The sequence below is a fragment of the Dreissena polymorpha genome, chromosome 4 (genome assembly GCF_020536995.1).
Source record: "Dreissena polymorpha isolate Duluth1 chromosome 4, UMN_Dpol_1.0, whole genome shotgun sequence".
NCBI lineage: Eukaryota > Metazoa > Mollusca > Bivalvia > Myida > Dreissenidae > Dreissena > Dreissena polymorpha.
In genome coordinates, this window is record NC_068358.1 from 131,632,536 (window position 1) to 131,654,842 (window position 22,307).

Here is a 22,307-nt window from a genome sequence, read left to right on the forward strand (position 1 = left end):
GTATTCATGATAAATGTATTAGCAAGGGAGTGACTCCTTTGAATATTAGATGAACGAAGGGAGATAACCACACATGGAACTGTTACTTTGATCATGTTGTTCAAGACTTTAGCAATTATTGTTTGTATTTTCATTTTACATTCAGGCAGTTTTCTGAAATGAGAATATCTTCGATTCCAGGATCAATAACAATATTCCCAGTGACTATTTGGAGCATATCTTGTGTGTAGATATGACTCTTGTAGAAAGGGAAACAGTGCTAAATCTTAGTCATGATGTGTACCAGACATGGCTACAAGTGATAACAGTAGGCAAGGGCTATTCTGCTAGAGACTGCTTTTTCATTTGTGTTTATTATTATGAAAAGGATAACTGCGGAAACAAATGGCAAATAGTGTTACAAATGCAGTTCATCTTGTGCATGCACTTTTGAAATTGTGTCTTCATTATATTTGAATTATAGTGTATAATATATTTTTTAGAATTTCTTTGTTTGATTGTATATGCATTTGAATTTATTCAGTATGAGAGTATGCTGATATAGATTGTATCTGCCTCAAGCAAAATATGTAAATAATTATGCGAGTTTTGATAACCCATTATATATTAAAAGTGTGTTTGTTCAATTTAATACATTTAATTGTTTACAATGACCCATTCGATAAGCAAGATTGATTTCTTAAAGCTGTATCAGTGTTAAATATTTGTAAAGTTCACATGTTTTATTGTTTCAATTGATTTGAAGAATATTTTTCTGTGTATTAAATGTCTTCTTCCAGCATAACTATTACGTCTGATCACTAATAATAAAAGACGCTTTGGTAATGATCTTAAGTTGGCACTTGGGGTTAATGTGAAATTATTATATTTGCTTAACTTCAAAATAGCAACTTTCCTCTGAATCCTCGTCATGTTTTGCAGATTTGTTAATATACATGGGAAGCTAATAAATAGTATAATTAAAGTTAATGCCAAAGCATATTTGAGTCGAGTTCTGAGAAAACTGGGCTTAATGCATGTGCGTAAAGTGCACAGGCTTATCTGGGACGACACTTTAGGCACATGCATTAAGCCCAGTTTTCTCAGAATGTGACTTGGTTTTTATTAGCTCTACTGGCCATAGGCCAAAAGAGCTTATGGGATGGCATGGTGTCCGTCTGTCTGTGTGTGTGTGCGTTAGACTTTCTCTTGTTTATCAGATAATGTCCACATTTTTCATCCGATTCTTTTCAAACTTGTTCAGTGTGCTGATATTAATGAGGACTCGAACCCTATTGAAAATGGGTTACATCAGAGTAAAAAGTCCAGAATTATCTCCCCTTGAATTTGAGAAAATTTTGAAATAAGGCTTGTTTACGCCATCAAGTCCACAGTTTTCATCCAATCATTTCCTAATTTGCACAGTGTCTTTATCTGAATGATGAGTCAAACCCTAATGAAAATGAGTCAAACCCTATTGAAAATGAGCAATATCGGAGTTATAAGTCCAGAATTATCTCCCCTTGAATTTGAGAAAAAAATGAAAATCTTTAACATTTTGCCATAACTTTTGCAATATTGAAGATAGCAACTTCATATTTGGCATTCCTGTGTATCTCATGGAGCTGCACATTTTGAGTGGTGAAAGGTCAAGGTCATCCTTCAAGGTCAAAGGTAAAAAAAAATCAAAGCGGCGCAGAAGGGGACATAGTGTTTCCGACAAACACATTTCTTGTTTGTTTACATATAAAATTTTATCCTTTTGAAACTTCAACGGATGTTTTATATCATCAAGGGCCAGAACCCCATTGAGAGTGAAGAAAATTTGTCCAACTTATTGTTGAAAAGGAGCCATTTGAAGTTTAATTTTTACATTTCTTCTTGTTTATGCGATGAATTTCCCATTTTGGGTTTGTTTGTTTAAAACTTACTCAGATTGTTCATACTATCAAGGGCTTGAGCCCTATTGATTCCAGCCAGTAGAGCGATTCAGGCCCTCATGGGCCTCTTGTTCTATTTAAATATTAAGATTTGATTATTGTAAAGTATAATGTACTGTGCACTTTTAAATATGTTTGATAATATGCTTATATTGTTATTGTTGATAATTTGTTTGTAATTATGCGTTTGAAAAAATTGAATTTGTAGATATGTTTGAAATCTTTATTATTCTCTGTTTGTATTAACAAATTAATTGATTTTATTAATGAACCAATTTGGGCGATTTGATTTGGCAAGCTGATTGCCAGCCAAGTTTAAAAACAAATTTATATATATATTGTAATCAAACTTTATATATTTGTACATTATATAGAAACTTTGATTTTTATTCGTGTGTGATTGTTGATTTCAATGTTACCATTACTTAATAAAAGTACTGACAGTACTGGCGTGGCGATGCTTTTTAAGAGGATGGATATAAAAGCATAAATTTAAGTTTATCTACATCACCATAATTGTGTATGTGGGTACGAAAATTTTGGCTAAGAAAAAAAATGGGTACGAAAATTGTGGGTACAAAAATTATGCCAATAAAAAAATTGGGTACGAAAAAAAAATTGGTTACGAAAAAAAATTGGTACGAAAAAGAATTTGGGTACGAAAAACAAATTGGGTATGAACAATTTTTGGGGGGGGTACGTGGAAGTAGTACCTGTGGGGAACTTGACCCATTCAGCGAAACTGGGAGGCGGGTTACATTCTCAATCAAATATAACAAGAAATATCTTTAAAAAGATTTTCGACTTGTATTTTCTTTACTGCTTATCTTAAAAAAAACGTTATGTTACAGGAATATGTTTGTGGGTTATGACATTACGTTATGTAGCAGATATATTCAAAACTTGACATGCTCTTTAATTGTACCATGCTCTTTAATTTCACGTGTATATCATACAAAACTTTATGAACATATAATTTTTTTGCATAGGTTCTGGGGGCATATTAAAATCGCACCGCCCGTCAGTCAGTCAGTCCGTCCGGATAAGTTTCCACTCAATAAGTCAAGCAATTGTCATCAGATCTTCACCAAATTTCATGACAATGTGTAAGGCAATAACATATAGGTCAAGTTTGATAATCAGCCAGATTGACCCAGACACTCCTGAGTTACGGCCCTTGAATCATCAAAAAATTGTGTTTTTTCTCATTTCCGCTCAATAACTCAAGCAATTGTCATAACATCTTCACCAAACTTCAAGAAAATGTGTAAGGCAATAACATCTAGGTCAAGTTCGATAATCTGCCAAATTAACCCAGACGTTCCTGAGTTACTGCCCTTGAATCAACGTAAAATTGTTTTTTTTCTCATTTCTGCTCAATAACTCGAGCAAATGTCATAGGATCTCTGCCACACTTCATAAAAATGTGTAGGGCAATAACACCTAGGTCAAGTTTGATAATCGGCCAAATTGACTCAGACACTCCTGAGTTACGGCCCTTGAATCATTGAAAAAATTTTTTTTCTTATTTCCGCTCAATAACTCGAGCCAATGTCATAGGATCTCTGCCACACTTCATGAAAATGTGTAAGGTCATAAGATCTAGGCAAGTTTGATAATCAGCCAAATTGACTAAGACACTCCTGAGTGACGGCCCTTGAACCATCGAAAAATTGAGGTCTTTTTGAGGTAGGATGGCATATACGCACACAAATTTTGATCCCTTTGACCTTGAACTTGTACTTAGGTTCAGCGTTAAGGTTTCGAAATCTACGTTTAGTTTTCGAAAAAGCATTTTTTGGGGGCATATGTCTTCCGATGGAGACAGCTCTTTTTCTCTTTTGATTATTGTTTTTTCTCTAATTCAATAAGCTAAGGCATGTTTGTTCGTTAAGTTCGGCAATAATTTCATGATGAATCCCGAAAGTAGGTATGAGCACATAGTCGAATACGACTTGAATACGTGAGTTTGCCCATGAACACATGGTAAGGTTAACTAAATCTCCGCGATATGACCTAATATGTGTTGAAAACAGAAAACAATATCCAACAAACGAATGATTTATCAAACATAGTGTGTGAACTGATGTGGATCTTAAATTTCTGTTTGAAAAGTTTATTAAATATGCAAAATAGAAGAGCAAGCATAAGTCAGAGCGAGTTTCATATATGTCTTACGGCTATTATGCTGTTTATATACCATACTCGCTTTAACGTTTACAAATGTCAGGTTCGAAATAATTGTTTTCTTTACACTCATGATCGCGTTAAACATACATGCCATACGTCCCGGATTGTCCGGGACAGTCCCGGAAATGAAGAACTTGTCCCGCTGTCCCGGAAATCTGTTAAATGTCCCGGAATTTACAAAATCCATATATACATGTACATTATCTTAGGCTTAAATGCACCTCGAATCTGTGTATATCTGCAGCGTCTCCATGACAATGCCTACCCGAATAGGCAGACTACGCTACGTGTCAAAATCGATCAATTAACAGGGGTCCTGTTATCATATCGATTGTCTCACGTTCGCGGTCAAACCGAAAAGGCGGCATTGTTTAATGTGGTTGTTAATTGACTTTAATCTACAACGTCATTATTTCCCGCTGCGTAAGGGCAAAGGATAGTTGTTCACACATCTAAAGTCCAACATCGCTGAGTAAAAAATTAAAAAGCAGTATGTATTGTGAATTGATTTGAGTTGACGATCTAACGGTACTGTATTGTTGTATTTTTTTATTATATAAATGTTATAAATGAATAAAGGCGTATCAACAACTACGCGTTACACACCGGTCTTAATAACAATAACGCAGTGACGTCACCATCTATGTTTAGAACGCTTACACTGAAAACACGTGGCTTGTATCTAGTAACGGAAGTAGTAATGTTAAATTTGACGTTAACAGATCAAGTGTATTTCGGATAGGCTTTCGAACTTTTGCAATTAACGATGCGAAACAAAAAAAAAACGTACCAAAAATGCATATGTCTATAAATATCGCTACATTTTATACATGTCCCGGAAAATCGGCAAAAGTCCCGGACAATTTAACTCAATGTCCCGGAATTGGTCTGAAAAATTATGGCATGTATGGCGTTAAACGTTAATTATACATGTTTTCATTCGCAATTTATTTACAGAAAAATCACGACAAATGTCAAATACAATACAGAAAATGCATAATTGTTTAATTGATCTATAAACATATAATGGATTGAATATAACTGATTTAAAATTAACGTTTTCAAACTATTATTAAATCTTTTTCCCAGAATATGCTGTCCTATTTATAGCTGAGCTTCCTTTACCTTTATAAATGATAATCAGCGAGGTATGCCAATTAGAAAAATTAAGCTATCTCAATTGGACTGGCTCGGTCTCTTACATAGGTCGCCATTGTGAAGATTTTTTTCATGGTTTGATAACTTACACGATCTGCTTCGCAGCATCGTCAAAAATTGTCTCAATTAATTTATTTGAGAACAAAACTTCTTACATTGATACCATATAATAAGACCTCACTTCATATTACATGTGGGGTAGTAGTGGCCTGGTCTCAGTTACAAAAAATATACTTTATTTTAGTCTCAAGCTTTTGTAATGGAACTTTCTGCTTAGACACTTTATTTGAAGACTTGTTGTACATGCTGTGGGTTTTTCCAAGGTCAAAGTCAACATAACAAAAACAAAGAAAAAGAAAAAAAGGGTTTCACAAAGTTTGTTATCTATAACTGAAATACAGGTGACCGTTTCAATAAACATCTTAGTTCTCATTAAATTTTATGATACGATACATTTTTCTAAGATACATAATTGCTTTAGTCCATATCATATGATTTTCAGTACTTAATTACATTGGCATATCAAGTGCCGTATATATTTAATGAGCATTGCTAGCTAGTTCGTCTACTTATTAAGATTACAAAATTCTCTCGTAAGTTAAAATTGTTGTACGATCGTTTATGAAACTGCCCCCAGATGATGTCCTACAACAAGTTCGTTTTTTAGTTTTAAGTACATGTATATTAGGGGAAAAAATAGAATGTGCAGCTATTTCAGAAGATTGTTGTCATGTTAAGTTTGTCTTTTTTGTTATATCAATAACCTTTATATCTTTTTATTTGTTAATTTGATTTTCAATGTCTGTTTTTCATTACATTATTATGTGCACCATTAGTATATACAGTGATTTGTTTTGCCAAAAATGACAGCCTCTTACAGGCCGTTTCACAATGGCAAGAATGATTGTTTCCCCAAAACAAGCCAAACTTTTTTAATAAACTCATTCAATGGTTTATTGAGTTTGTTATGCAGGGATATAATTCCAGAGCGCTTTACAAAATAAATTTACGAATGCAGTTAAACATGCACTTAAAAACAATTGGAATCCTATTATTTATAATCATATTAATATTGATTAATTTGTCCCAAATTTCATGGTTTATCGTGCTATTATTATTCCCAATCCAAAAGTCAAAGACTGTAAAATATATAACAAAAAAAATCACTGATATAATGCACTTATAATCTTAATATGATCATAAATGTATCGTTTCTAAATAAATTTGGTGTTTTGTGCTTGTTTATTTGTTATATTTGGAAAATATGCAGTGAGTCATGTATTCTTCATGTCCCCCCTGCTATTACACTCGCAATTGTCCGCTACATAAATACTCCAAATCAAAGAATATTTAGAAAAATAAAGTTAACCCATAAAAAATCATTGTTCCTTATAGCAATAGCCAATATTTCAATGCTAGATGTGGTATGGAAACATAGATGTAACACGATACAAAATGCTCGTTTTATTAACCAGGTTTTCTAAAGGAAAAAACTGGTTATTAGATTGGTGAATGTCGGCAAGTGGGCAAAACAATTCTTCCGAGCGCAACTCCTTCATTTCTCAACGGATTTCAAAAGAACTTTCACAAAATGATTGTCACCAAGTGCCCTAGCGCATATTGTGGGGATTTTATGATTCTGTCGAAATCAAATCAAATGACTAAAAATGGATTGAATTTGACACAAGGGGGGTAACTAGGAACAATCAGTAACAATGCACATTTGGAATTGTCTCCCTTTATCAGACTTTTAAATCAAGGTCGCCATGACTAAAAATATATTGAATTTTACACTAGTGGGGTAACTAGGAACTATCAGTATTAAAGCACATTTTGAATTTTATCTATTTATTAGACTCTTTTTATGTCCCCCACTATAGTAGTTGGGGACATATTGTTTTTGCCCTGTCTGTTGGTCTGTTGGTTGGTTGGTCTGTTGGTTGGTTGGTTGGTTGGTTTGCGGCAACTTTAACATTTGCAATAACTTTTGCAATATTGAAGATAGGAACTTGATATTTGGCATGCATATGTATCTCATGGAGCTGCACATTTTGAGTGGTGAAAGGTCAAGGTCTTCCTTCAAGGTCAAAGGTCAAATATATGGGTCAAAATCGCTCATTTAATGTACACTTTTGCAGTATTTCAATATTCAAGATAGCAACTTGATATTTGGCATGAATGTTTATCTCATGGAGCTGCACAATTTGAGTGGTGAAAGGTCAAGGTCATCCTTCAAGGTCAGATGTCAAATATATGTGGCCAAATCGCTCATTTTATGAGTACTTTTGCAATATTGAAGATAGCAACTTGATATTTGGCATGCATGTGTATCTCATGGAGCTGCACATTTTGAGTGGTGAAAGGTCAAGGTCATCCTTCAAGGTCAGAGGTCAAATATATGTGGCCCAAATCGCTAATTTTATGAATACTTTTGCAATATTGAAGATAGCAACTTGATATTCGGCATGCATGTGTATCTCATGGAGCTGCACATTTTGAGTGGTGAAAGGTCAAGGTCATCCTTCAAGGTCAAATATATGGGTCAAAATTGCTCATGTAATGTCACTTCTGCAATATTGAAGCTAGCAATTTTATATTTGAAATGCATGTGTATCTCATGGAGCTGCACATTTTGAGTGGTAACGGGTCAAGGTCAAGGTCATCCTACAAGGTCAAACATCATATAGGGGGACATTGTGTTTCACAAACGCATCTTGTTTTTCATATTGAAAAATCTGGTTTTGTGACAATTTTGTCCCTTGTTTTTTGTGCGACTATAGATTTCATCTGAATTTCCTGCCATGATATCCGAACATTAATGAGCAAATGAGAGACTGGCTACGGGCAGCCTCAGAAGAACGATGTATTCATGAGAACTATGTCGTGCTTCCAAAGCTGTCCAAAGCCAATCACGGGTTAGCTCGCAAATGTTCGGATATCTTAGCCAGAAATTCACATGGAATATATTGTGCCACAAAAAATTAAAACATATATTTTGTATCGTGATTTAAGAAATAATTATAAAGTAAGCATGTCACATTAAACAAGTAAATGTAAACATTCTTGAAAATGTCTCTGTTGATAAAAGTAAGGAAGTCTATTAGGAAGTCTACTTTCCTGTGCGGACTACTGAGACTTATCTGAGACCACATTTATCGCGCATTAACCCTTTGCATGCTGGGTAATTTGTCGTCTGCTAAAATGTCATCTGCTGAATTTCTAAAATTAGCATTTCTTCAAAAAAAAAAATCAAAAAATACTATCAGAATAGCAAACAGTTTGGATCCAGATGAGACGCCACGTTCTGTGGCGTCTCATCTGGATCCAAACTGTTTGCAAAGTCTTTCAAAATTCGGTTCCCCAATGAAAGAGTCAATCCCAGATTTCCCAGAACACAAACCACTTATGTGTTATTTATATACATAAAACATCCCACATTCATAGTTTAAAAAAATACTAATGTGAAACAATTTTTGAATTTTATCAGATTTATTTGGGTAACTCTCAGTGTCAAGATTTCCATACAGCTTAATACGTTGATGAACATAATGTGAAAGTAGTTTTTAATATAATATGTTCTTCAACAAAATTCAAAATGACCTTCTATTGTCCGTCTTCTATTTTATTTGGAGGACCTTCCGCAATTTTGTCAAGTGAAATGTTTCAAAATCTTAAAACATGGAAAATGTTAAGTTAGTGATGAATTCAGATGAGATTATTTAGCAGGCTTTGCAAACCTAAACCACAAGAATTGGAGAGTGACTCATGTTTTCGTGCAGAGCAGAACTTACCTGTATTCATCACCTGGAATTTAATTATTTTCACAATTTTCTGTCTTCATTACAAAAGTTAACAAAAATTAACTTGCTGAAAGTAATACTAAAATATTAAATGATGTTATTCAAATAAACAAAATGATGTCACTGTAAAATGGTGTTTGCTGTATACAAGAATGTTGAATGCACAATAATTTATCAAATGGGGTTTTATGGTACGACAATAGAATTCAATAGGTAACTACTTCTTCATTTACATATTTGAAAACAATCTGCTTATATTATTAATCTGTATGACTCAAAGCTCAAGGTCATGCTTTGACACGGAATGTGAAATACAGTACTAACTTTCATACCTGAATATTGGTGTTAATTCTAGGATGTGGCAGAATTAATCAATAATTATAACTCTCCGTGCGGGAACCGAATTTTGAAGGCCTTTGCAAACAGTTTGGATCCAGATGAGACGCCACAGAACGTGGCGTCTCATCAGGATCCAAACTGTTTGCTATCCTGATAGTATTCTTTGAAAAAAAATCGAAGAAAATGCTAATTTTAGAAATTCTGCAGACGACATTTTAGCAGACGACAAATTTCCCAGCATGCAAAGGGATAAGTGATAGCTCTAGTGTTGCTCAAGTGCAATGTGGCTGTCAGTTAACATGTTTCATGGGAAGCAATTATGATCTACATATTTGGTTTTAACAGTTAGTTTGACCTCAAATTACGCTCTGGAAAAATAGGGTTTAATGCATACATGTTACATATTGCCTTTGGTTAGCCTGTGCATTCCACACAGGCTTATCATGGACAACACTTTCTGCTTTTAGGGAATATTTTGTTTAAAGAAAGAGTTTTATAAAGAGCAATGCACTGTAGGCAGAAAGTAGTCCCAGATTACCCTGTGCAATGCACTGTAGGCAGAAAGTAGTCCCAGATTACCCTGTGCAATGCACTGTAGGCAGAAAGTAGTCCCAGATTGCCCTGTGCAATGCACTGTAGGCAGAAAGTAGTCCCAGATTACCCTGTGCAATGCACTGTAGGCAGAAAGTAGTCCCAGATTACCCTGTGCCATGCACTGTAGGCAGAAAGTAGTCCCAGATTACCCTGTGCAATGCACTGTAGGCAGAAAGTAGTCCCAGATTACCCTGTGCAATGCACAGTAGGCAGAAAGTAGTCCCAGATTACCCTGTGCAGACTGCGTAGGCTAATCCAGGGCAATATAATATGTAAGGCTCATGCATTCAGCTAGGTTTTCTCTATGTGCCACTCAGTTCAATTGTTCTAATATTAATATACTTGCTGTGTTTTTTGATTGACAAATTTGCATTGTAAATCTTCTCATTAACAACGTAATAAGCTGTTACAAACCTGATCATGGCATATGTGTTTTTGTTCATATTTTGTTTGTCAATATTGTTGTCAGATTATAATAGAATAGCAATTGTTTTTTTAATTATCATTGATTCTTGGCCTGTGAAAAATTGTTGTTCACACTGATTCATGCCTACTAACCCTATGGCTAACACTGTCATGCTTTAATTTAAAAAAATTTGAACTTAACACAGTTGTTTATTGACTTATAAACAATGATTAAGTGCAAATTATTATGCACATCCCATTCCAATACCATATACTGTCGAAACATTTTCTCCCAGTTTCTGTTATTTATATTTGCCAACAGCCATTTCCTACAGAAAACTAACCTCCTTGACAACAACCAATTCTCTGTCCCTTCACAGAAACAGAAGCTTCTGCTAGACCCTAAAGCGGGAGCGCCTAAATCTGGTGCAAGAGGTCAGCAGGACGGCCCCCACGTGGCGCGGTTCACTATTGGCACGGATGACGAGAGTGAAGGGAGCGGCGCAGGGGGCCGGGTGGAGATCCCCATGGGTGACGATGACAACCAGATGGGGGAGCTCGATGGAGAACCAATGGGGGTGCTCACTGAGCAGGGTGGGTAACTCATGTTTTGGGCTCAGCTCAGGTTAACTATATTGCTGTATAATTTCTGGTAACAGATGAGCATGATAATATGGCCATTTTCCACCTACTTCTCATGTATGGCCTAAGTATGTGCACTTCATACTTGTAAACTGCATTGATTGTCCAAGTAAAGGATTTGTAGCTTACTACTAACTGATCGCCATATACCTTAAATACTTCCCACACAAACAAACATTTTTCTCAACTTTTTGTCACACATACATTGCAGACGACGAAGACTTGATGCTTGAGGACCAGCCCTCATCTCACCGCCTGGCCAGCAGCATGGGGGTCGACCCTCGCAACATGCAGGTCATGAAGGCTTCCTTCTTCGAGGACGATGACATGCCTGCTCCAGCTTTCGGTATGTTCAGAACTGGGTACATTTGATGCCTAGGTAACTTGACTGCAAAATACCTCACGCTTTATTGTTGAATTGTCAACATTAAGTTTACCGGTAAGAAGGACATTTGAGCCAAATTACTGGATTTTTGTATCCAATTGCTTGCTAGTGTTTATTAAAGAAAAAGAGGACTTTATTAACTTACTAGTGTTTATATTAAGAGAAAAGGATTACCTTGAATTTTTTCACCTATCTTGTCAGATTATCAGATTCTTTTTTTACTTGTCCAAACTTACATTTTGGTTGTCCAGGACTATTGAAATATCGTTAATGTTGAGCCCTTTTTGAGGGGTGGGGGGGGGGGTACCATTTTTGGATGTATGGAACAAATATCACAGCAGTGCAACAAAATAAAATTGGCTGAGGGGAAACTGCAGGATTTGTGTTTTTGAGAACCTTTAACTAAGGGAATGACTCCATATAATGGACACAGCGGTAGAAGGTTAAACATTTAAAAAAGCTCTGAACAGTATAATAGCAGTCGGCTTAATAAACTAAAATTTCCCGATAAGATTTTGATGTTGTGATTTGTCATTTTCAGGAACATACATGACTGTGTGTAATTAAGTTAAAGATGGATTTAATTTTTACAGTCTTCTGACAAAGCATTATTTACTGCTTGTTGTTTCCCCAAAGAATGGATATTTTTATCATTAATCATTATCTAGATGGTTCCATGTTTGGCAAGAAGTCCAGCTTGTCCACTGGATCACCGTTGCTAAGGAACAACGAGGGAAGTGGCCCCAGTCTCTTCAGCTCTGCTCTGAAATCAAAGTACATGGCGCCTGTCAAGTTGGCCAACCTTCCTCAACGGGAAACAGCAAATGAATCAGGTATTAATAACATTATTATCTTAGCAGGAAACCACAAATGAATCAGGTATGTAATAATATTATTATCTTAGCGGGAAACCGCAAATGAATCAGGTATGTAATAACATAATTATCTTAGCGGGAAACCGCAAATGAATCAGGTATGTAATAACATTGTTATCTTAGCGGGAAACCGCAAATGAATCAGGTATGTCATAACATTATTATCTGCTTATTTCAGGGCTTCCCCTGGCTCAAAATTTTTTTTAGCCAACATTTTAGCCAATTGGATTTTTTTGTAGCCAAATTTTAGAAACTGTAGCCAAAGTTTTAGCCAAGCATTAGGGACCGCCGCGTGAAAGTCTAGGGGTGTAAGAACACAAATAACTACAATATGAAGCTTAAATATATTTATTACTATAATCATCCTTTTAAAATATTGTACATAACAGAATATCAGTTTATAAAAAAAACATTTATAGATATACATACATCTAGATATACATACATCAATGTAATAATCATACTTTTATTCTACATAACAGATTATCAGTTTATTCATACATCATAAGCACATGTTCAGTTCACATTGTTTACAAAATTAGCACATTTTCATTATATTAAAGATATTCATTCTTGAGCACATATTTCAATATTTGCAAAACATTACAGTTGATCAAGACTAAAGATGCTTTATTTTCAAAGCCTCTCACTTCATATTGTTAAACAGTTATATTTGGTCATTTGGATATGATATACATCAGCTTTGACAGCTTCTGTTGTTAAAACATTTTCTGTAAGTGGTGGATGATTTCTAGGCTCAAATAAATGAATGTTTTTAACGCATATTTCTTGACAGAAAGGCCCAGATAATTGCTACCATCCATTCTAGTTGCCTGAAATATGATAAAACATAGTTTTACAAACTATCAACAACAAACCAACACATAAATGTCCGTATCTTTAAATGTCCGAATTTTTAACATATCCGAAATATATTACTATGAGTGAATGGTATACTTTTTATTTCCGAAATTGTTGGTTTCTTAATCAAACTTTACCTTTCCCAAAATATTATAATAATGAAACTATTAAACAGAAATTCCTGTTGAAACAAGATTTCATGTTTTGTGAAGAAATAGTTTTTTGTTAAATGCTTTGCCAGGCCCGTGGTATTGACATAATGTTCGATAACACCTTTTGTTTTCACACCAGCAAGCGTTCTATACATAGATGGTGACGTCACTGCCAGTACACAATGCACCAGCAAGTTTCCTTTGTTTCGATGACCGGTTCTGACCGGTGTTGCTGCAGACTGCGTATCAAATTTTCTGGTTAATAACACTATAATGTATTGACGCACAGTCGACGGTTTAAAGAGTTTACTATCTGGGATGGTACTTGACAGGCAAAAAATGTTTCTCCGAGCATTTTCGCCAACCGAGAATTTTATTCGCCGAATTTTAAAAACGTTTCGCCGAGCATTTTCGCCATCCGAGAATTTTATTCGCCGAATTTGCAAAATTTTCGCCAACGGCGAATTTGGCGAACGACAGCGGAAGCCCTGCTTATTTTTTTTAGACATTATTGCTGTTGATTGCATCTTTCTTGTGTGTGTCTAGTTTGTTAGTACCTATGTTAGAAAATTTCAATGCAAATGTTTGTTGACATTAATTGAAGGCAAAGTTCGATAATCAACCAAAATGGCTGCAGAGACATGGCCTTTTTTATACAAAAAGCTAGTAGTTAATGCAAACTATTTTTTGTGTGGACTTATTACGCATTGAGCGTAATAATTTCGTCTTGTTCCGGAAGTGCAAGTCACACGGCGGGTCCCAGGCACATGTTATCTTAGAATTAATATTTCTGAATATTAAGCGATAGTTTGAATCAAACTCGTGATTATTCGGCGCACAAAGATCCTCTTCACGAGGCTATACAACGTATAGAGGACAGGTTATCCAAAATTGAATAAAATTTTGTGTTCTAAACTCATGCTTTTTTAACAAATCTTCACACAACTTTTTATGTCCCCCACCACTATAGTGGGGAAATATTGATTTCGCCCTGTCTGTTGGTTTGTGTGTTTGTTTGTTTGCCCCAACTTTAACATTTGCAATGACTTTTGCAATATTGAAGATAGCAACTTGATCTTTGGATTGCATTTGTATCTCATGGAGCTGCACATTTTGAGTGGTGAAAGGTCAAGGTCATACTTCAAGGTCAAAGGTCAAATATATAGCTTCAAAGTGGCGCAAAAGGGGACAAACACATATCTTGTTTCTCATGAAATGAAAGTCAGGTTCAATAACCAGGCAAAAATATATGGCATGGCATTTGGTCAATGGTATACAATGGGGTTATATTGTTATTCATAAGTTTACCTTGTTTCAACTACAACATACATTAAAAAAAGGCTAACAATTATAATGGTTCCATACCATTAACGCTGATTTTACTGCACTTCACTGTTTTTGAAATGGTGTGCATAGGTATATTGCAAGCACACCTAGCTTGCACTTTGGTTCATTGGGATCAAGCTCAAGTTCACTGTTACTTATAATTTAAAAATGGTCTTTGTTAAAAAAAAAACATGTTAGTTTGTATAGAGATATTGCACTGAAATTGTGTGTAAAATTTCCACACCTGGCATGGGAGTTCAGAGCTTGCTTTTGGACAGAGAGACTGTGTTGAAATTGTGTGTGTAGGTATCTTACATGTATACCTAGTGTATGATCCATTTTGGACCAGTTGGGTCAAGTTTGTGTTCAATGTGTCTTAAAAATTGTTTAGTTGTGAGGTAGGTATTGTTATGAATTTTTTTCTGTTTGAAGTTCACATGAAGACCAATCTTAAGCTTTCCTTTGGGATAAGATGTTTTATGATACAGGGTTCGCACAGACCTTGAAAAGTGCTTGAATTTCAAGGTTCTCCTTGAAAAGTGCTTATAAAGGCTGTGGAGTGCTTAAAAAGTGCTTATTTGCCTACAAAAACTTAAAAATGCTTAAAAAGTGCTTATTTGTGGCTTGAAAAGTGCTTGAAAAACAGGGCAAAAATATTTAATTTAATATCTTTTCCCATGAGTCCGAAGTCGTTGTTGTTTTCACGATTTATGATGGTTCCGATCTGTTCATACGGGCAGGTACTGGATTGGTACGAGTTTTAGAATGTAGAGGATGCAACTGCTACTAATCTTCCGCCAATTGGTCTACTTCGGTTTTTTTGTACGCATTTAATATGCCATTACGGTGCTGACAAGTTGAAATATGCCAGCAAATAAGTGCATTTTTCAGAAAGGATGTCTTAATAAGTACCCTTGGGTTTTTGACAACGCCGATGCTAAAGTCAAAGCATCTTGTAAAGTATGCAGAACAGGTATAGAGATCGATAGTATGGGGGAAGCGGCGTTGAAAAGCCACCAAAAAATGCAGTTTGTTTGTATGTGAAGCAAATTCATTCAGACGTACTGCAAAAGACAAGAGACAAAAAAGTTGCACTTGACTGATTGTCAAATAAATTAGATGATACTGTGAAGAAACTGCGATCTGTTTAAATGAGTGCAGACTCTCAGTCTGAACATATACAGTACACTATTGAGTCTATAACAGATTTTACATGTACATGTGTTCCTGCTGTAGAAAATTACTTAGTAAGGTTACTTTTTACAAGCTTCAATTAATACATTGCATTTTATATTATGTTCAAACTAAACTTAATTAAAGGCCGTTGCGAGGTTCTGTACATTGGTAGTTTTCTCTTTTTTTTTTCAGAATTAATTTGTAGCAGGTGCATATTTGTCTTTAACACTTTGTAGTAGCTATATTACACCACTGGAATATGTGTTATGAACATTTAGAATACATATTCAATATTAATACCAGGTTTTTTTTGGTATGCCTTGAATTGCCTTGGTCAATTACTATATCATACTTAAATATCTTACTTTTGAGTAAACAGTTGTTACTGTAGCAGGGTAGTGCAGACTGTTGAAATTCACATAGAATGTTAGGCAAGAAGAGACCAATTTAGCACAAATGTTGTCAGTATTGGACACGGAATAATATACAGTTTTCAGTAGGTCGGACTAAAAAAGTGCTTGAATTTGGATTTTTTTCCCTTGAAAAGTGCTTAAATTGCATTAGAGAAAATCTGTATGATACCTGTGATAGATCAAGGTACCTGTTACTTAAATTAGAAAAACATTTTTACCCAATAACTTTAATTTTTAGACTTTTCGGGGAAAAAAAGAGCTATACTACTCGCCCCGGCGTCGGCGTCGCCGTTGATTCAAGTTTTTTATAAAGTCAAATAACTTTAACACTATCAAAGATAATTAACTCAAACTTGGGATACTTTTTTATGGCAACAAGACAATTGTGTATGTCAAGTTGCATAACTCTGTCTGCATTATTTTTAGAGTTATGCCCCTTTTTATACTTAGAAAAATTGGTTTATTTTTTAAAGACCGTCAAACCATCACACCCAAGTTATTGCTATCAAACTTGAAATATAATCTTATTAGTGTGTTTTATGTCTTTACTACAAATGTTCAATTGATTGTGGAAAATATACCTGAACTCAGAATCGTCTATAATGTACCACTTCTTTTAAACATAAGCGATCAATATGTTTCAATTATGGTCCTCTCCCAGTTAGAATATGACTATATTACCTTGACCTTATTGAATATGAACAATTTCCCCATTATACTGTCAATCACTCGAAAAGACGAGGGCGCTGTCTTCTGACAGCTCTTGTCAGGGTATGTGTTTTAATTGCTGTCAAAGATCACGTGAATTGCTTGTTTTTCTAGTGTAGTCTTATGTTTTAAATGGTAGATTTGTTTTGTGTCTCTCTGTTTAGCTCCTTGCCATAAGGACTGTATGGTATAGTTAGTTTTTTTCTTTTGCTGTTGCAGCTGAACATTTACTTTGTCTGTATTTCCTGAGCTCTGCATTAGTCTGATTAAATACAAATAATATTGTTTAGCTTTATAACGCTGAAAAAACGTTCCACATCCAAAACCAATATAGTGCAATCATGCTGTAACTACTTTTTGGGTGTGACCTTTTGATATAATACGATTTCAAATTGAAAAAAGTTATATGAATATGAACAGAACTAATCTGAATAGTTTATTTTGATCTGAGCATCTAAAGCTCATTGTTGTAAAACTACATATACAATAACAGCATGCGTTTGAAGTAAAAACAAAACTTATATCATTTTAAAAAACAATTAATTTACAAAGACAGGAATAATGTTGTTCTTATACACTGTAACCCTTGGTGAATCATCCTGTTGGTAGGACTGTATTCCCCGCGTCTGGTGACACCGGAGCCAATCAGAGCTCAGCGCACGCAAGAGACCTTCCACCCTCCAGTGAAAGAGTACATGCTTCTGGAAAGCGGAATGACTCAGCAGGATTACCAGAAGAGGTCGCTGGGTTCACTGGTTACCAAGGTGATCCCTGCGGTGAGGGAAGGCACTCAGTACGGCAAGCAGGCTATGTGCGTGGACGCGGGCCTGTTCATGGGTCGCAGTTTCCGAGTTGGGTGGGGACCTGGGTGGACGTTAGCCCATAGTGGAGATGTCATACAGCCTGTTGAACATGATAAGGGTAATTCTAAATTTGGTGGATTTAAATAAAGACTTTTTAACTTTAACATTTGTTATACTTTCTGTTAGATATTCTTATAAAAATAAAGTATTCTTATTATATTTTCCAGAAATAAACCTGCTCTGTCCAGCATATGCTATTTAAATCCATTATTGTTTTATTATGAGCAATAATATACATGTGCCCTGAGTAAAAAAAAAAAATTCTTAATATATTTTAATAGAAAGCTGACGTGGCTCTTTCATAAAGAAAATGAGTGTATTTTGTCTTGTTTATCTAGAATTACATTAAAAGGAGTTCAACAGATTACAAAGTGTGCACATAACATACCCAATAACTATTAAATCATTATTATTCGTGGAACATTATTTTCATTGATTTTGTGGGTTGACTGGTTCATAAATGAGCCTTGCTCTGAGAAAACTGGGCTTAATGCATGTGCGTAAAGTGTTGTCCCAGATTAGACTGTGCGGACTGCGCAGGCTAATCTGGGATGACACTTCACGCACATGCATTAAGCCCAGTTTTCTCAGAACGCAGCTCAATTGTAACACAAACACATTAACAAATCCAAGGCAGTTTTTTTTCAAAATCTGAAATCTTTCATTTCCATGTTAATGAAAAAGTAATATCATGGAAAACCACTAAATTTCATGACATTTAATATGTATTCTTTTACGGTAGCTTTTTCTCAGTATTCTCAAGTTTTTAAAGACCATGATTGTGACAAATTCCAATGCATGTCTTTTCAGTTGAACAGAAGCCCACGGGCATGTTCAACCTGTTCTCAGGGGGACAAAAGCGGGCCCAGTCTAGTAGGGGGCTCACCTGCTGGAGTGTCCATCTGCAGAAAGTCAACATTGCTGACCACATCAGGCCACAGGACAAGACAGTCATTGTAAGTAACATTGATGACCACATCAGGCAACAAGACAAGAAGGTCATTGTAGGTATTATTGCTGACAACATAAGGCCACAGGACAAGACAGTCGTTGTAAGTAACATTTCTGACCACAGGACAAGAAGGTCATTGTACGTGTGATTGAACCCCCCCCCACCCCTCCCCCCAGCTTCCTTTATGTGTTGTAGCTTGTGTAAGCTTTTTTAGCTCGACTATTATATATGAAATATATATAGTGGAGCTGTCCTACTCACCCCGGCGTCAGCGTTAGCGTGCAAATGTTAAAGTTTGCGTACCACCCCAAATATTTCCTATGTCCCTTGACATATTGCTTTAATATTTTGCATACTTCTTAACCAACATGACCCCAACCTATAAACAAGAGCAGACAACTGTATCGAGCATTTTGTAAGAATTATGGCCCTTTTTTCACTTAGAATATGCATATTATTGATAAATCTATGTTAAGGTTTGCTTACCACCTCAAATATTTTCAATGTCCCTTGACATATTGCTTTCATATTTTAAAAACTTCTTTACCAACACGACCCCAATCTATAAACAGGAGCAGACAACTGTATCAAGCATTTTGTAAGAATTATGGCCCTTTTTCCATTTAGAATAAGCATATTATTGATAAATCTATGTTAAAGTTTGCGTATCACCTCAAATATTTTCAATGTCCATTGACATATTGCTTTCATATTTTGCAAACTTCTTTACAAACATGACCCCAATCTATAAACAAGAGCAGACAACTGTATCAAGCATTTTGTAAGAATTATGGCCCTTTTTTGTCTTAGTAACTGAATATTTTGTTAAATTTTGTGTTTAGATCCACTTGACTTCTAAAGTATCAAAGCTATTGCTTTGAAACTTCAAATATTTTCTTACTATCATGAGGGTACTGTACCTGGCAAGTTCAATTTGTCTTTTGAATGACCTTGACTCTCAAGGTCAAAAGAATAAATTTTAGTTAAATTGCCATAATTTCTTAATTTATGATCAGATTTTATTAATACTTTGACAAAACAACACTTACCTGAATACCACAATGGATTCCACCCAAACAATACCCCATGCCCCAACCCAGAATCCCTGCCCCCCCCCCCCCCCTTTATTTTTAAAAGATAGTGTAATAAATGACCACACCCCACATTATACCCCCTCTCACCCCCCCCCCCCCCTACCCAACCCAAAAAGAATATTTTTTTCTTTGAATCATGGTTAAAAAAACAAACAAATATTTATTTACTTTATTTTTGAAGGATCGTCCAAACTTCCCACCCAAGCTTTTGCTGTCAAACTTGAAATAAAATCTTATTAGTTTGTTTTATGTCTTTACAAATGTTCAATAGATTTTGGAAAATATACCTGAACTATTACCTTGAACTTATTGAATACTTTAAATAATTTCCCCATGATAGCTTACGTTATACGGTCAAGCACTAGAATAGTCGAGCGCGCTGTCCTCTGAGAGCTCTTGTTTCACTTAGAATATGCATATTATTGATAAATCTATGTTAAAGTTTGCGTACCACGTCAAATATTTTCAATGTCCCTTGACATATTGCTTTAATATTTTGCATACTTCTTTACGAACATGACCCCAACCTATAAACAAGAGCAGACAACTGTATCAAGCATTTTGTAAGAATTATGGCCCTTTTTTGCTCGACTATTATATATGAAATATATATAGTGGAGCTATCCTACTCACCCCGGCGTCGGCGTTTCCGTTCTGTTAGCGTGCAAATGTTAAAGTTTTCGTACTACCCCAATTATTTTCATTGTCCCTTGACATATTGCTTTCATATTTTGCATACTTGTTTACCAACATGACCCCACCTATAAACAAGAGCAAACAACTCTATCAAGCATTTTGTCATAATTATGGCCCCTTTTCCACTTAGAATATGCAGCAAATGTTAAAGTTTTCTTACTACCCCATTTATTTTCATTGTCCCTTGACATGTTGCTTTCATATTTTGCATACTTGTTTACCAACATCACCCCAACCTATAAACAAGAGCAGACCACTGTATCAAGCATTTTGACATAATTATTGCCCCTTGTATACTTAGAATATGCATATTATTGATAAATTTATGTTAAAGTTTGCATACTACCCCAAATATTTCCTATATCCTTTGACATATTGCTTTTATATGTTGCATACTTGTTTACCGACATGACCCCAACAATAAACAAGAGCAGACCACTGTATCAAGCATTTTGACATAATTATGGCCCCTTTTACACTTAGATAATTGAACAACACTTACCTGAATACCACAATGGATTCCACCAAAACAATACCCCACGCCCCTACCCAGAATCCCTTCCCCCCCCCCCCCCCAAACGTCCTCCCCCCCCCCAAAAAAAAAATAGTGTTTTTTTTAACCATCATCTTCTAAATTACCACACCCAACATTGTACCCCCCCCCCCCAAAAAAAAAAAAAAAAATTCTTTTTTTTCTTTTTGAATAAAAAAAACAATCAAATATTTATTTACATTATTTTTGAAGGACTGTCCAAACTTCCCACCCAAGCTATTGCTATCAAACTTGAAATAAAATCTTATTAGTTTGTTATATGTTTTTACAAATGTTCAATAGATTGTGGAACATATACCTGAACTATTACCTTGACCTTATTGAATAATTTGAACAATTTCCCCATGATGGCTTATGTTATACTGTCAAGCATTCTGACAGCTCTTGTTATGCTCCCAGATCGACCGACCGACAGACTGACCTAACTGACTGACTGACTGACTGGATTTATTGCCCATAGTTTGAGGCTTTATGCTGTTAATGGTGGCTTTTTTCTTGCATTTTATATGGTTTCTGCATTGATTTTCCATTGTTTTTTGGGATAGATATATCACCTGTAATTTGATGTTTTATAATGTTTATGGGGATTGTATGTATTTAGATATTAATAAAGCAATTAACTTCCAGGTTGGCGTTTAAAAGAATGCATCTTAATATTTACAGGTTTATAGTTCTTACAATTACTCTTATTTATTTTGAAGGCAATCTGAAAAATCATCAGAGATGAACTCCAAATATGACATATCACAAGATCAAATTGCTATTTACTTGAATACATTATTGTCTACTACCGGTGAAACCGGAGGGGACCTATGGTTTGCGCTCCGTCTTTCTGTCTGTCAGTCCGTCACACTTTTCTGGATCCTGCGATAACTTAAAAAGTTCTTCTTATTTTTTCATGAAACTTGAAATATGGACAGATGACAATTTGGAGATAATGCACATCAATTTATTTAGTTCTACGTCAAGAATTCTGGTTGCTATGGCAACAAATTAGGGATGGTAACGATTATCCGGATAATTGAATACTGGTCAAGTATCCGAATTGTAAAAGAGGATCTGAATACTTGATTAAACGATAATGCCCCTGTTGTTATGCACACTATGTTCCTTATAGTATATTTCAACGTTAATCGGTATACCAGACATCGTTGATAGACTGACATAAATCTGTTAAATGGTTATTGCTCAGCGAGTGCCCCTGCC

The 22,307-nt window shown here is 35.3% G+C and overlaps 1 protein-coding gene across 2 annotated transcripts in view; it reads left to right on the top strand.

Annotated features, from left to right (window-relative positions):
* The window catches only part of LOC127876511 (nuclear pore complex protein Nup98-Nup96-like), a 94,123-nt gene that overhangs the window by 45,537 nt on the left and 26,279 nt on the right, over window positions 1–22,307 (top strand). For both annotated transcript variants that reach the window (XM_052421810.1, XM_052421811.1), the window contains exons 21-25: window positions 10,786–10,999; window positions 11,259–11,393; window positions 12,101–12,265; window positions 17,553–17,864; window positions 18,617–18,762. In XM_052421810.1, coding sequence (XP_052277770.1) covers window positions 10,786–10,999; window positions 11,259–11,393; window positions 12,101–12,265; window positions 17,553–17,864; window positions 18,617–18,762 — 972 coding nt within the window. The remainder of the gene's footprint in view (window positions 1–10,785; window positions 11,000–11,258; window positions 11,394–12,100; window positions 12,266–17,552; window positions 17,865–18,616; window positions 18,763–22,307) is intronic.